Below are 13,712 nucleotides of genomic sequence, written 5' to 3'. Positions count from 1 at the left end.
ATAAAAAGGAGATTTTAAATTTGTAAAAAGGAAAGAAAACTATTAAATAAGTTGGTTCAGACATTTCTCTATATAAAATAACAGTTACAGAAATACTAAACTATTATTGAGTTATTCAGTGTACACAGATGCGTAACATGTTCATTAATATTGTAGTTTGACTTGAAAAAATCTACTGCTAAACCCCATCAAACACTTTTAGAAACTTGTTCTGTTGGTGATTTTCATGTCAATGACAAAGATCAAAAATTTTATCTCAAGGACAAAAAAAATAAAGACTTAGATGACGAAAACTAAGTTCAAATTCTCGTTTGCATAGCAAATGCAGAAATTGAAGAATGAACTGTTTCCAAACATTAAATGCAATGAAAATGATCCGAAAGACACAAATTGACTGAAAATACCATTTTAAACTGACTCATCAGCAGTTTGATTACTTGACAGTCAAAAATACAAGAGTTTTCTAAGATACATTGTAAATGGCGATGAATAGTTTCAAAAAATCAGGAATAGCTTTCCCATGGGCACCGAAGCCTCATATTCATGGCTATAAAGTATTGGTATGCATATGATAGGATCAGCAAATTGTACTCATTTGAAGTTGTTAAAACCGAATGAAACTGTTTGACATTTGCCTACCGACATGAGTTGAACAAATTAAACGAGGTATCGAAACAAATTGAAAAATTCGATGATTGGATCCTTGTCAATCCAATATCGTTCTTTCGATATAGTATCGTCATGTCGTCAGAAAGATTGAGAAGAGTTGTAGAAAATGATGGACAATATTTTGATCAATATTTATTATATACATTTTTTCAACGAAAATCTTTCAAAGTGAAAAAGTACCAGAATATACGAAAGCAACTAATATATAACTATAGATAGATTACCAGTATAAATTACGTTACATGTCCTATATATAATTACTCCATGTTGTTTTATTAATGGAGGTTAGTGTACTATATACATATTTTGAAATTTAATTTAGTATGTATTGTTTATTTTCAAATAAGCGAATTTCTAATTTGAATTGATGTAATGTAAGAATCAAAAGTGGTTAATTCATATACAAGTTAAAATAATGTTAAGATAAGAAACATAATAACAGCGTTAACTCAATAAAACTTTAAATATTCTTATTATCAGCTTTAGAAACAAATAAATTCACTTTTAATATATTCAGAATTTTATTTATATACATTTTCTTTATTTCAATATTAACATATGTCAATACGGGATATTTAAATATTTCTCTCTCTCCCTAATTTTAACGTAGAGTTGATTTTAAACCATTATTGGAGAAATCATGTAATTATATTCTGAGACGCGTATTTTTTAACCATATCAATTAAAATAATTTATGACGGCACTAGATATCATACTAAAATCATACATATTATCATTAAATTAAAATGACATATGGCAAATGAAGCTATATAACATATATACATATATAGGCAATATCAACATAAAGTTGTTTCTATTATGTTAGAAAGGAACATTTATTCACAATCAATCTATAACCACCCTCACTATTAGAATAGTTTTAATTCAAGTTCTACCCCAAATAGTGCATACGCATAAAGGAACTTGCTGACTAATGCATCTGTGACTAATAAAGGACCCTCCCTTACTCGAATGTCGTTTCCTATGGTCCTTCTTTCTGAAACGACTAAGCAAATGTTTGTGCAAACATTTTATAAACAGTGACTGCTTTGAGAGAATATTTCAGATTAGGGTTAGTTTTATTAATAAGACATCTGATACTAACACATACTGTTTAAAAATTTCTTAAGCATCTAAGAAAATATGCGTAATTTTCTTCAAAACGGCAGGCAAAATGTTCACTAAGCCCATTAGATTCTTAAAATATCTGTAAAAACAGACTCATTTGATCCGCGAATCATTTATACTTACTGTATTCAGCTTTGTTATTAACATAGAAAATATTTTTCGACTTAAAAATTTGAAAGATTTTAATTCACTTTTGAGACGGTTTTTTGTCAAGGTAATGTATTCTGGTAAAACATTTTACACGTTAATTATTGTACGTAATTAACTTTTAACGTATTTTTACTAATTCGAAATAGATATCTGTAAAATGATTTATTATAAAAAAAGCCTAACGACAAATATTTGACATTTATATGGTTACAACAGTGTTTAAATTGATATAGAATAAGTTATGCTATCTATTGTATTTCTCAAAAATAAATGCTTTAGTTAAAATTTGTTTGAAGTCGCATCTACAGTGGTGAAATACGTACATAATCATTTTAATCTTCATAAAGCTTCATCCATTATATAGTAAGCTATCTAAAAGCCACACACAGTTTTTACAGAATCCCTCATCGTTAATTAATGACTCTATAATCTTTAGAATATTTATAATAAATTTTTATTATTTATTTATAATATTAAATATATTTATATATTCTATAATATTTAGAATTATCAAGTGAGATTATTCATGTTAGGTTTTATTATTTTATAAAATCGATATATTGCAATTAATTTTTGTTTAAAGTATATGAATTATTTATTAGTCAATTGTGAATAATTTTCCTTTAGTTAACAATAAAGGTCAATGTTTTGCTTACTTTTTTATGTGGTTATCGTAACGTTACAAAGTTTCTGAGCGTAAAATTTAATTCGGTAATTAATTTTGGAGCAAGTCTAACAATTTAGATTTATAAGTTAATTAATAAAACTGTATATAAGTTAATTTTTGATGTCTAGTTGTTAGAATTAGTAGAATAACTCCTTTTTTATTATCATTGTTATTTAATTGATTAATCTACCCAGGTGATATTTACTCTTTTCCCTGAATATCATAATGAGCTTATTAAGATAATTATTTTGAACATTAGTTATAAATATTGCGTATTTGAATCAGTGATATTCATTGCTGAAAATGTAAAGTCTTAATGTAAAACCATTAAACAACTTAACCTAAATGTAAAATTTTATGGTTTTGACATTTCTCTATATAAAATAGCAGTTTTCCTTTTGCATTTTAAATTATCCAATGTATGCAGATATTAATGATGGAAAGCTCAAATTTTCTTTTTCGATATTCGTTACTGTTGTTAGTTGACTTAGAAAAATCTGCTTCTACGAAAACAACAATGAAAAGCTTTTAGAAACCGTTGTATACTAATATCAGTTTTTACGATATTTCTTAAAACTTTCAACGATTTAAAGTCATAATTTCGATGTCAGTGACAATGAACGATCTGTAAAACTAAAAAAGTTTTAAGAAAATGAATTGCAAAACCTGTTGGAAGAAAGCCGAGCCTTCATTTTTTTTTCAACGTTTCCAGGCATTTTTTGGATGGTTTTAAATGGTTACCATATGAATTTACTGAAAATGCCATTTTAACATCACGGTTTCATTGCTTGAATTTTCTGTAGGGTGTTGTACCTGGTGATGAAAAGTGAATCTTCTACGACAATTTCAAGTGTAAGAAATTAAGGATTAGCTAAGGAAAGAGAATGTTTGTTATAATTGTTAGAAATCCAAATTTATTCATTCATGTTCAATGAAAGGGAATATATTTACATTCTAACATGAGTATATTTAATGTCATTAAAAATAGAAAATACTAAAAGTTTTTAAATAAAATAATATTAGTGTTGTGACAAAAAAAATCGTATTAGTTAGATATAAAAATTATAAATTTATATGATATTTTTTCATGTATGTTCGATATAGTTACTTAAAATCATACTTAATCATATTTAAATAAAATATATTTTATTGCTTTTATTTTGTTACTTTTATTATGTTATTGGTACCCAAACAGTTATATTAATTTAGATTTGTTTTGTTCGCAATTTAATTTTCTGTATATGTCACAAATTTATATTATTATTTTTGTATTGTTTGGATTCGGCACCGACTTCAAAGTAATCAGTTGATAGTAATTAACATAATATTATAAATAGAATGAATAGTTAGGTATTAAGTTAAATTGTGTGTATATAGTAGAACATAAAATACGTTTAGTAGATAGGTTAAATAAGGTTTTTGTTTATTTTTATTTAGTTATTACAAGGATTATTATGTACATATTTAATTTTAAAACGTTTTTTTTACGTGTTTAAATTCGGTTTAATTTTTTTGTTAAATTTTTCTCTTTTTACTGTTGGACATATACTCAATAAATTACACAATTATGTTATTAAGTTTTACAATGGGTATGCCAAGTAAAGGCGCAGCCCGTATGAGGCAAAATAGTAACAAAGAAACAATTATTGAAAATCAGAAATGCTTCAGGACCCGATGTCGGCTACCTAGTCTAGGTAATTTGACAAATGTTCTAACCAAACTAGAACAACAACAAAAAATCGTAGGCCCCACTGAGAATCGAACTACGCGTGTGAGCTGAACGCTCTAACCATTACACCATAAAAGCAGTTGCCTGCAATTTTTTACGAGTTCTCCTATGACAATGTTAGTGCTTAAAAAGCAAACTGAATGGCTTTTACAGATTTTCCGTCACATCAGATCAACAATAACATTATAAACAAATATCTGATTATTTCAGATAAAAAAATATGTGAAAGCTTTGTACATGATTTCCCACCATATAATCCTGACTTGGTTCCAATAGGGCCACGGAAGTGCACCCTTTCGAATAAGAAAAGAATTTTGAAAATCAGTCCATAATTGATGGTGAAAAATCAGCACATACATTAAAAAAATATATATGTTATATACAGTCGAACATAGAAGCTCCTCTTTTTTTCAAGTCGGTTAAAAATACCCTTATACACTAAACAAGTTCGTGTGGTTTGGTTCGCTTCAATCTTCTGATTTCCTGCGTGATGTTCAGTAGCTGTATTGCTTCCACGCTGTGATTTAACAATCTTATTTCATGTTTTAGGGCTAATTCTTGCATCACTTCGTGTATCCATTTGATTCCGAGGTCATGGTGCAGCTCTTCGTTGGTAGCGATAAGCATTGATATAATTAATCGTAGAACTTTGTTTTGAGTGCGTTGGATTACTAGTTAGTTTGATGTTTTAGTGCAACTCCACATTTGCACCATATAGGTCTAAATAGGCTTTATGACTGACCGACAAACCAGTCTCTTTGATTTTAGATCAATTTGAGAGTATCTTCCAACTAACCAGTATAGTTGCTTGACTTTGAGTCTAATGTGCTCTACCTTTTGTCAAACGACGAAGATACATATTGTGCCATTATAACTGTGTCGTCAGCAAATGTGCCAAGTAGTGTTTCTTTTGTTGTTGGGATATCAGCAGTATAGAGCAGATATAGGAGTGATCCCAAGAGGCTACCCTGTGAAACCTCAGCCGAAATTAGTTTAAGTGTTAAGAATGCCGTTTAACCTTCCGGTTAAGACATTCCGGAACATGGTTCAGTTTTAAACAGGCATTGAATATATATGTCAACATGATTAGTGTTTTTCGTGACAGCTCTTTTAATAACCCAGGTGAAATATCATCAGTTCCAGGAGCCTTTTTAGGATTGGATCCGTTGAAGAGATCAGATTTACAGCTTCATCGAGCTTATAAACAGGATTGATATCTATTCTGGATTATATATCACTCGGTTGGAATACGATAGCTAAATGTTCTACGAATAAATCAACTTTTTCATCGTTGCGCCGAACCCATTCATTACGATCATTTTTAATAGGCGGTACTCTAAGAAGTGGAATTTTAAATTTCCTATTTGCTTTCCAAAGCGAGTAATCTTTGTCTGCTTAATTCACTTAATTATTTCTCCAAGCAACTCAGCAGCATTCTTCCAATAGTGGCTTTCTTCCAATAAAAAGATAATATTTTAAATTTTTAGGTTTTTTTCTTTTTTATATTTTAAAATCTCCTTTTATGCTAACTAGGTTATCTGAATTAGGCTTTAAGCCTACCGACTGGTGAGTAGCGAATTTGGAATATCTGTTTATAGGAATACTTGGTTAGTGGCGTGACTGTGATCATTTTCTTGTCGGATTTTATTCTTCCCTTTTGGTCAATCACAATGGTAAACAATCATAATCATAAATTTACGACCATGCCAGATTCGAACGAGTGACGGGTCTCATTCATTGACTTGATTAGTGCAGTCCAAGGTGTTTATTTTAAATCAAATATTGTTTATTTTAAATAAAGTTTTCATTTTGACTTATCAGCAGTAGAAGACAAATTAATATTGAATTAGCAATCGTTCCTCAGCTGTTGCTGATCTGGTTGATCAGCTGATAAGATCCTTGTTGATATACAACTAGAGTTAAGATTTTCACTACCCGCAAGGCCTCCTGTTTTATGGTGTACGAACACCTTAGGCGACGAATAAATTTACACATTTTGGGGGGAGTTTCTATGTTTTCCTCGTATAGTTCAGTTCCAACCCTCGTAGGGTGAAGACGTATTTTCAATACGGTCCAAGCTATAAAAAGATACCTTTCTTTAAAAAAAAACCAGTATTTTATTACGGTTATTTAATTGAGTGTTAAAAACGTATAACAGATGCGGCTATCCGTCTCTCAGTGGACCTAAAGTGTAGTGAATACGTGTTTACGTGACCAGACAAAAGGACTGCATCTCATTTTTATTAGTGTTTAAAATTATTTCATCTTATTTTACAACAGTCCTTTTGAAATTCATTTATAGTATTTATAGTCAAAAACTAGTGCTAAAATAACGTAAGGGAAAAATGAAGTGCGTGAAATAAACAATGTATTTATTTTATGTTTTTATCATCTGGAAGTAAATTAAATAAAATATTAAAAATCTAAAAATGGCGATAATAGCGATTCAACCAAATCACCTGCACATTTTGATATAAGATTAGAACAAACAGCAATAACGCAAACTCCACCATCAGAATGGACTACAGTTATTAACAAAAAACGATTGAGAAGTCCAGAAGAAGAAATCGCGAGGAAACAAACAAGAATCAGTGACTATTGGTTACAGAAACCGATAGAGACAAAAAACAGTTTTAGCAACCTGTCGGAAGAAATTGAAGAGAACATACAACCAAGCCCTGAAAAAGTTGTTGCAAAACCACCACCAATAAACATCCATGACCTATTGAAAACCATTACTACGAACTACACAATTAAAACAGTGAGCTATGAAACAATTAAAATCCAATTGTTCGAAGCGGATCACTTTAAAGTTCTTGTAAAAGAATTAGATGAAAGAAACACCCAATACCATACATTCAGACCAAAATCCGAGAGAACATTTAAATTCGTGTTAAAAGGATTACATCACGGGACGGACTTTAACACCATCAAGGTAGCACTAGCTGAAAAAGGTCACTAGGTCGTAAATATTCACAATATACGACATCACACGACAAAAAAACCTCTGCCTAAGTTTTATATAGGTATAAAACCTAATGGAAATAATAAGGCGGTGTATGAAATCACCAAATTGGAGAATAATATTATTAAATGCGAACCACCACATATAAAAAGAATTATACCACGATGCACAAGGTAAGCAGCACTGGCACACAAAGACTTGCTGTCGCAAATCATATAGATGCGTAAAATGTGCAGGAGAACATAAAACAGGAGATTGTACTCGTAAAGTTCGCGATGAAAAAGTGAAATGTGTTAACTGTAATGGAAATCATCCAGCGAACTACAGGGGTTGCGCAGTTCACAAGCAACTACAACAGAAACTCTATCGTGCCTTAAGGGAAAAAAGGCATCAACAAAAACAATCCACTACTACCTATCTACCACTACCAACCAGAAAAAGTTAAGCAGACATAACTTATGCCCAAATGGTTGAAAATGGTTCAGCACAAAATCGAGAGACGACATCTCAATCTACTGAAACTAGTAACATCTCAAGATTAGAAAATATGATGGCCAAACTAATGGATCAAATGAGTACGATGCTTGGTCTACTCACAACCGTCGTCAGCAAACTTGCCTAATGCCTGAAACCAATAACTACAAAATCGCCGTCTGGAATGCCAATTGGCTCCAACAACACGCCAGGGAACTAAAAATGTTCGTAATTGAACAAAATATTGACGTTATGATGGTTTCCGAAACACACTTTACGGACAAACATTATTTGAAAATTCCTAAATATAAGCTTTATCATACAAATCACCCTGATGATAAAGCACATGGAGGTACAACCATAATAATTCGAGATGATATAAAGCATTTCGAAAAAGAAAAATTCCGCAAAGACTACCTGCAAGCCACCAGTATAACCATAGAGGAAGCCCAAGGACCATTAACAATTTCTGCGATTTATTGCCCACCCAAACATAACAACAAGGCAGAACAATTTCAAGAATTCTTCAGTACGCTAGGTAATAGATTTATAGCAGGAGGAGATTATAATGCAAAACATTTAATGTGGGGTACAAGAATAATAACCTCAAAAGGTAGAGAACTGCTCAAAGCCATAAGGATAGATAACTTGCACCATATCTCTACTGGTGAACCAATATATTGGCCTTCAGACAGAAATAAAAAACCAGATACAATAGATTTCTGTATTACAAAAAATATTGATCCAAAAAAGTGTCATGTTTCGACCTGTCTTCTGATCATTCACCAATAAGAGTAACAATTTCTTCAAAAATTATCATCAAAGATAAACCCCTTTCTCTGTGCAATAATAGAACTAACTGGCACTCATTTATAGAAAACTTAGACCAAAATATCTCTCTAAAATTACCGTTACAAACTGAAATGGATATAGAAATAGCAGCAATAAATCTTACAAAAAATATACAGGAGGCAGCATATTCCGCGACTCCTAACAGTGAAACATTTCCAAGAAAAAATACACATACACATGTATCATGTACAATACAGAAAAAGACAGCAGAAAAAAGAAAGTTACGACGAAATTGGCAACAGCAAAGGACTGAAGAGAATAAAAGAAAATTTAATAGGGCCATAAAAGAGCTGAGAGATTTAATCCAAATTGTACAAAACCAAAGCATTCAAGAATTATATTAAAACAAGCGAATATAATTGGACGAGAAGCAATAAAGAGAAGGCCGACATTTTCTCAAAACACTTAAAAAATGTTTTTAAACCTTTCCAGTCTCAGCTACATAAAGATGACGAAAATAAAATTACTAGCTTTCTAGATTCGCCATTTCAAATGGATTTACCGCACGAGAAATTAACGGTCAAAAAAGTTAAACATACAATAATGAGAGAGATTAATATTAAAAAAGTTCCTGGTTATGACTTAATTACTGGCAAAATTTTAAAAGAACTATCAGAAAAGGCTATAAAACTATTAACATTTATATTTAATGCTATGCTACGAATTAATTACTTCCCTAGTATCTGGAAAGTAGCTAAAATATTAATGATACTTAAACCAGGAAAAATTCCAGAAGATGTGACCTCCTACCGACCTATAAGTTTATTACCAATAATCTTGAAAGTTTTCGAGAAATTATACATAAAAAGCTAAACTATATAATAGAAAAAAGAAAAATTATTCCAGAACATCAGTTTGGCTTTCGCAATAAGCAGGGACTATAGAACAAGTGCATAGACTTGTAAACAAAATAAACGCTGACCTAAATGCCAAAAGATATTGTTCGGCTGCTTTCCTAGACATATCTCAGGCTTTTGACAAAGTATGGCATACGGGCTTGCAGGTTAAACTAAAGAAACTTCTCCCTCATCCGGACTATCAGCTACTAAAATCGTATCTCAGTGACAGACATTTTATTGTAAATCAAGGCGATGAACATACCGAATTAAATCCCATATAATCAGGAGTTCCGCAAGGTAGTGTACTGGGTCCAGTACTGTATCTTCTGTATACGGCTGATCTGCCCACCACAAAAATAACTACTGTGGCAACATATGCAGACGATACAGCAATCTTAGCATCCCATAAAGATCCAGTCACAGCATCAATAAACCTACAAACCCAACTGGAGCAAATACAATTTATGGTTGAAGACATGGCATATTAAAGCCAATGAATCAAAATCCACGCATATAACGTTTACCCTGCGTAGAAGAACATGTCCACCAGTGAACATCAATCATCGTGGCATCTATACTCAAGCCCATTTGGACATATGGAATTCAACTATGGGGTACCGCTAGCAAATCTAATATATCCATCATTCAACGGTTCCAAAATAAGGTGTTGCGTGCCACTGTTGATGCTCCGTACTATTTCAAATAAAGTGATACAACGCGATATTCCTCTAGAACCTATAACGAGTGTAATTCAACGTGTTCGTGTGAAGTACTTCGAAAGAGTGTCAGTGCATCCCATTTCCCATCCCAAACGTTTAACATCACTTGATCTGATTGAATGATTACTGGACATATGTAGACTTTAAAATAAGCATTAGAATAAGACTAATTAATTAAAATAATATTTTATACAGAAGATTGCTTAATGAAGTGATTTGCTACATGCCATGTGTATATAATATAGACAGAAGATATACTTATTGCCAATAGGGCAGATTGTGGACTCACGAAGAGTAATAAAAAAAAATAAATAAAAAAAAACATTTTGGGGGGGTGTACAGCAATGCCTCTGGCAAGGATTTGTAAGAGATGTAAGAATTTTGGGGTAGTATGAATGAATGCGCCCGGTACGAATTTTTGAAAAGGGGTTTTTGATGTATTCCAGAATAGTTGGAGTGCCAGATTCCTAATATATTTGGGTAATTATCATAAAGCATGGGGCGCCCAAAGATTGTCTTGTCTTATATGTGATATATGTGATATATTTTGCACTACTTGTAATTCTATTCCAGGCTGATGTATAAGGACCTGTGGAGACTTGTAGAGCAAGACTAATCAAAAATATGGTGGATACTTGCTTTTTCTACAGATGAGACGGTAAAGGACGGAAGCGACTCCGTAAGCTTTGATTATTATGATAATAAGTTATATCATTTATTTGCGTAGATCATTTGGATCTACCGTCGAAATGGAAGCTGAGCGTTGTAGCCTCCAGAATTCGAAATTTTTCTACTCTTAGCTGGACAGGGAGAATATTTCTATGGAATATCACAGCATAACTATTTGATCTCGCAGTTTAATTGATTGTGTAGTTTTCTTTGAGCGACGTCTATGGAACGTGCACTTACGAAAACGTACCGTGTCGTCCTCAAATTGTGTGGTTCAACGTGCTTTTCCATCGTAATGTCTGACATATATACATTTAAAAGGGCTGGAGCTAGTAGGGATCCTTGGAGGAAACCTGCTTTGATTATTTTATAACTGGATATAAGTCTTCGGATATATCCGTCATATGGCTTTGTGCATAAGATCATCATACCAAACTTCAAAAGCTTTAGTTAGATCTAGGAGGCCTACGCAAAACTTGTCATAAACCCCTGTGACATGTGTGATGATGATGTTTTCCTCGATAAAATTTATTGAGCGCTAAAAGGACCACTTTATGATAAATCTTGGAGATTGTATTAAAAAGTTTGATGGGCTTGCAGTCTTAACGCGAATAACTTGTTTTTTAAGGAATCAATTATATGTGTTTTTTCATATCATTGCTTGTGTGGGAGCTGTTTGAGAGGTATAGTGAAATTTCGTCGTATTCTAGTTCCTTCCTCTTATTCCTCAGTTACTCGAAGCATGCCGTGGAATAGTTTAATGGAGTTCGGTAAAAAGTATTGCCATTCAACCCATAAAATCTCCAAAGGTGGATTAAAGATGCTTGAAGTCCTCTAACCATAAACTGCTAGAATTAGGAAACCTTCCATTAAATCCATATATATATAAATTTAGATCATATATATAATACATAGAAAAGAACAAAACGGCGATGTAATAGAAAACCAGATAATTAGCCCAGCAAATTAAAAAATTGCATAAGCATGATTGCTGTAATAAGTTGGAAAGCTCACATTTTCTACGTGTTTGTTTTAATAATAATGCGGTATTTCTACATTTAGCGTTAAATTTCTTAGAATGTATGGTAATCATATTATTTCGCGGTTATGCGAAATATCTTAAGCGTATTTCATACATATTAAAATTTATTAGATTATACAGTCGTAATCAAACTTATATAAATATATCATTTTATATGAATATGAAATTAACCTTTCGTACATTTGTATCCACAAAACTAAGAAAGTAGACGATGGATTGGCTTGAAATATTTACACAACGTCGGATTTGAAACGATAAGTGTTTTTACATGTTCATGTATTTCGAAATTGCAATGGAACAGAACATTTTAACGTTAATGAGTTAACTTTTTGGTTAATTTGATTAGTTTTAGACAATTTTAACTTGGTCTTTCGACGGTTTGCTTATATTCGTTTCCGCAAAATTTGAAAACTAGGCGTTGAATTGATGGGATTTTGAAAAAGTACAGATACAAGCGTTTTATGAGGTATAATTAGTTATTTTATATTCTTAACTTTAATAACTTCAATAAGGTACCATTACAGGAAGTTATAAATTTCTTCTTTAGTTAAATTGTTACAGTTGAAATAATCGAATACTTTTTAATAAAAACTTACAAATGTTGACTTCGAAGCTTCAGTTCGAAGTTGGTGGTCAATTGGAAAAGTTTAACATCTAAATATAACGAATTGAAATGGCAAACGAAACGAGGCAATTGTAAGAATGACATACTGTTTAGGTGAGGCGTGATGAGATGAAACATCATTTTTATATTTGTGAAGGTTTTAGAAAATGAGCCGATCTTTTTCAGATATAGAATTCAAATGCTATTAAAAGATATGATATGGAACATGGTGTATTTTATGTGGCCGTTATATTTTTAATTCAATTCGTTTTCGATTTTACCTTCAATATTCCTTTTCATTATATTCTAATTCATTTTATTATTTCCAATTAATTTGTCTTTAATTTCTTGTCAAAATTTTCTTTCACAATCTTTTGAACTCATAGATATTTTTACATCACTGTTTAATCATCAGCGTCTCGGCTAAACATTTCTTTCGGCGCTATGTTTAAATCATAATGTCTTCCTTCGCTCGCTGTCTCCGTCAAAATGGCAGACATTTTGATTTGAAAGGTTTTGGGCAGCTTCGGTCGGATACCGTCGTTATTTGTCTTTTCTGAATTACTGTAACGTATGTGACTGCGGATTAGTCACAGAGCAGCTCCAGAAGCTAGGTACCGATTGCAGTCACCGTAGACTTATGTCTTCGCCGAGGTACCAGAATTGCTAACGTCTCGTCGTCGAAGAAAATAAGCTACCCCGTCGTCGAACAATCGATCCTCCCACAGCGTCGATTACGGGAGCCCTGTCCGAAAAATAACTTGTTCTCAACGTCGTCGATGGACCACATTCAAGTGCCAAAGCAACGATGAAGCAACGGTATCTGTAGGGCCGGATGATATCAACAGCCGTACCGGATCGCAACCGTACCAACTACAACCGTTTCGATTTACCATATTTTTCAAAACCCTTTACACACAGCACATTTTGTTTGGTATATTTTTTTTTTGTATTTGATATTTTTTCATACATTTTTGTATTTTTGTTGCTTAGAGTAATTTTATGTAAAATTCTGGGAGGGGAGTATTGTAGCGACCTTGAGGCATGTCGAATTTTACATCGTGGAATAACGGTCTACAAAATACCCAGAAATATAATCCCAGATGTTGAAGACGGGCGGGGTGCCAGCAGCGCCAACTAGAACCGGACAACGAATAGCTGGCGGCAACCCCGAGACGTTTATCTGGGATGTTATTGAAGGGTAT

At 32.3% G+C, this 13,712-nt stretch overlaps 1 protein-coding gene across 1 annotated transcript in view; it reads left to right on the top strand.

Moving 5' to 3' along the window:
* Nucleotides 1–4,199: 4,199 nt before the first annotated feature.
* LOC143200740 (uncharacterized) overlaps nt 4,200–13,712 on the top strand; it is a 43,836-nt gene continuing 34,323 nt past the window's right edge. Inside the window, exons 1-3 of the mRNA XM_076411343.1 lie at nt 4,200–4,308; nt 5,672–5,723; nt 6,786–7,278. Of these exons, the coding sequence (XP_076267458.1) occupies nt 4,200–4,308; nt 5,672–5,723; nt 6,786–7,278 (654 nt within the window). The remainder of the gene's footprint in view (nt 4,309–5,671; nt 5,724–6,785; nt 7,279–13,712) is intronic.

Source organism: Rhynchophorus ferrugineus, unplaced genomic scaffold (genome assembly GCF_030347505.1).
Source record: "Rhynchophorus ferrugineus isolate W39M unplaced genomic scaffold, kcgeb_rfMv2 rfM1, whole genome shotgun sequence".
Lineage (NCBI taxonomy): Eukaryota > Metazoa > Arthropoda > Insecta > Coleoptera > Curculionidae > Rhynchophorus > Rhynchophorus ferrugineus.
The sequence above is the reverse complement of the archived record's forward strand: the minus strand, read 5'-3'. Positions and strand labels throughout refer to the sequence as shown.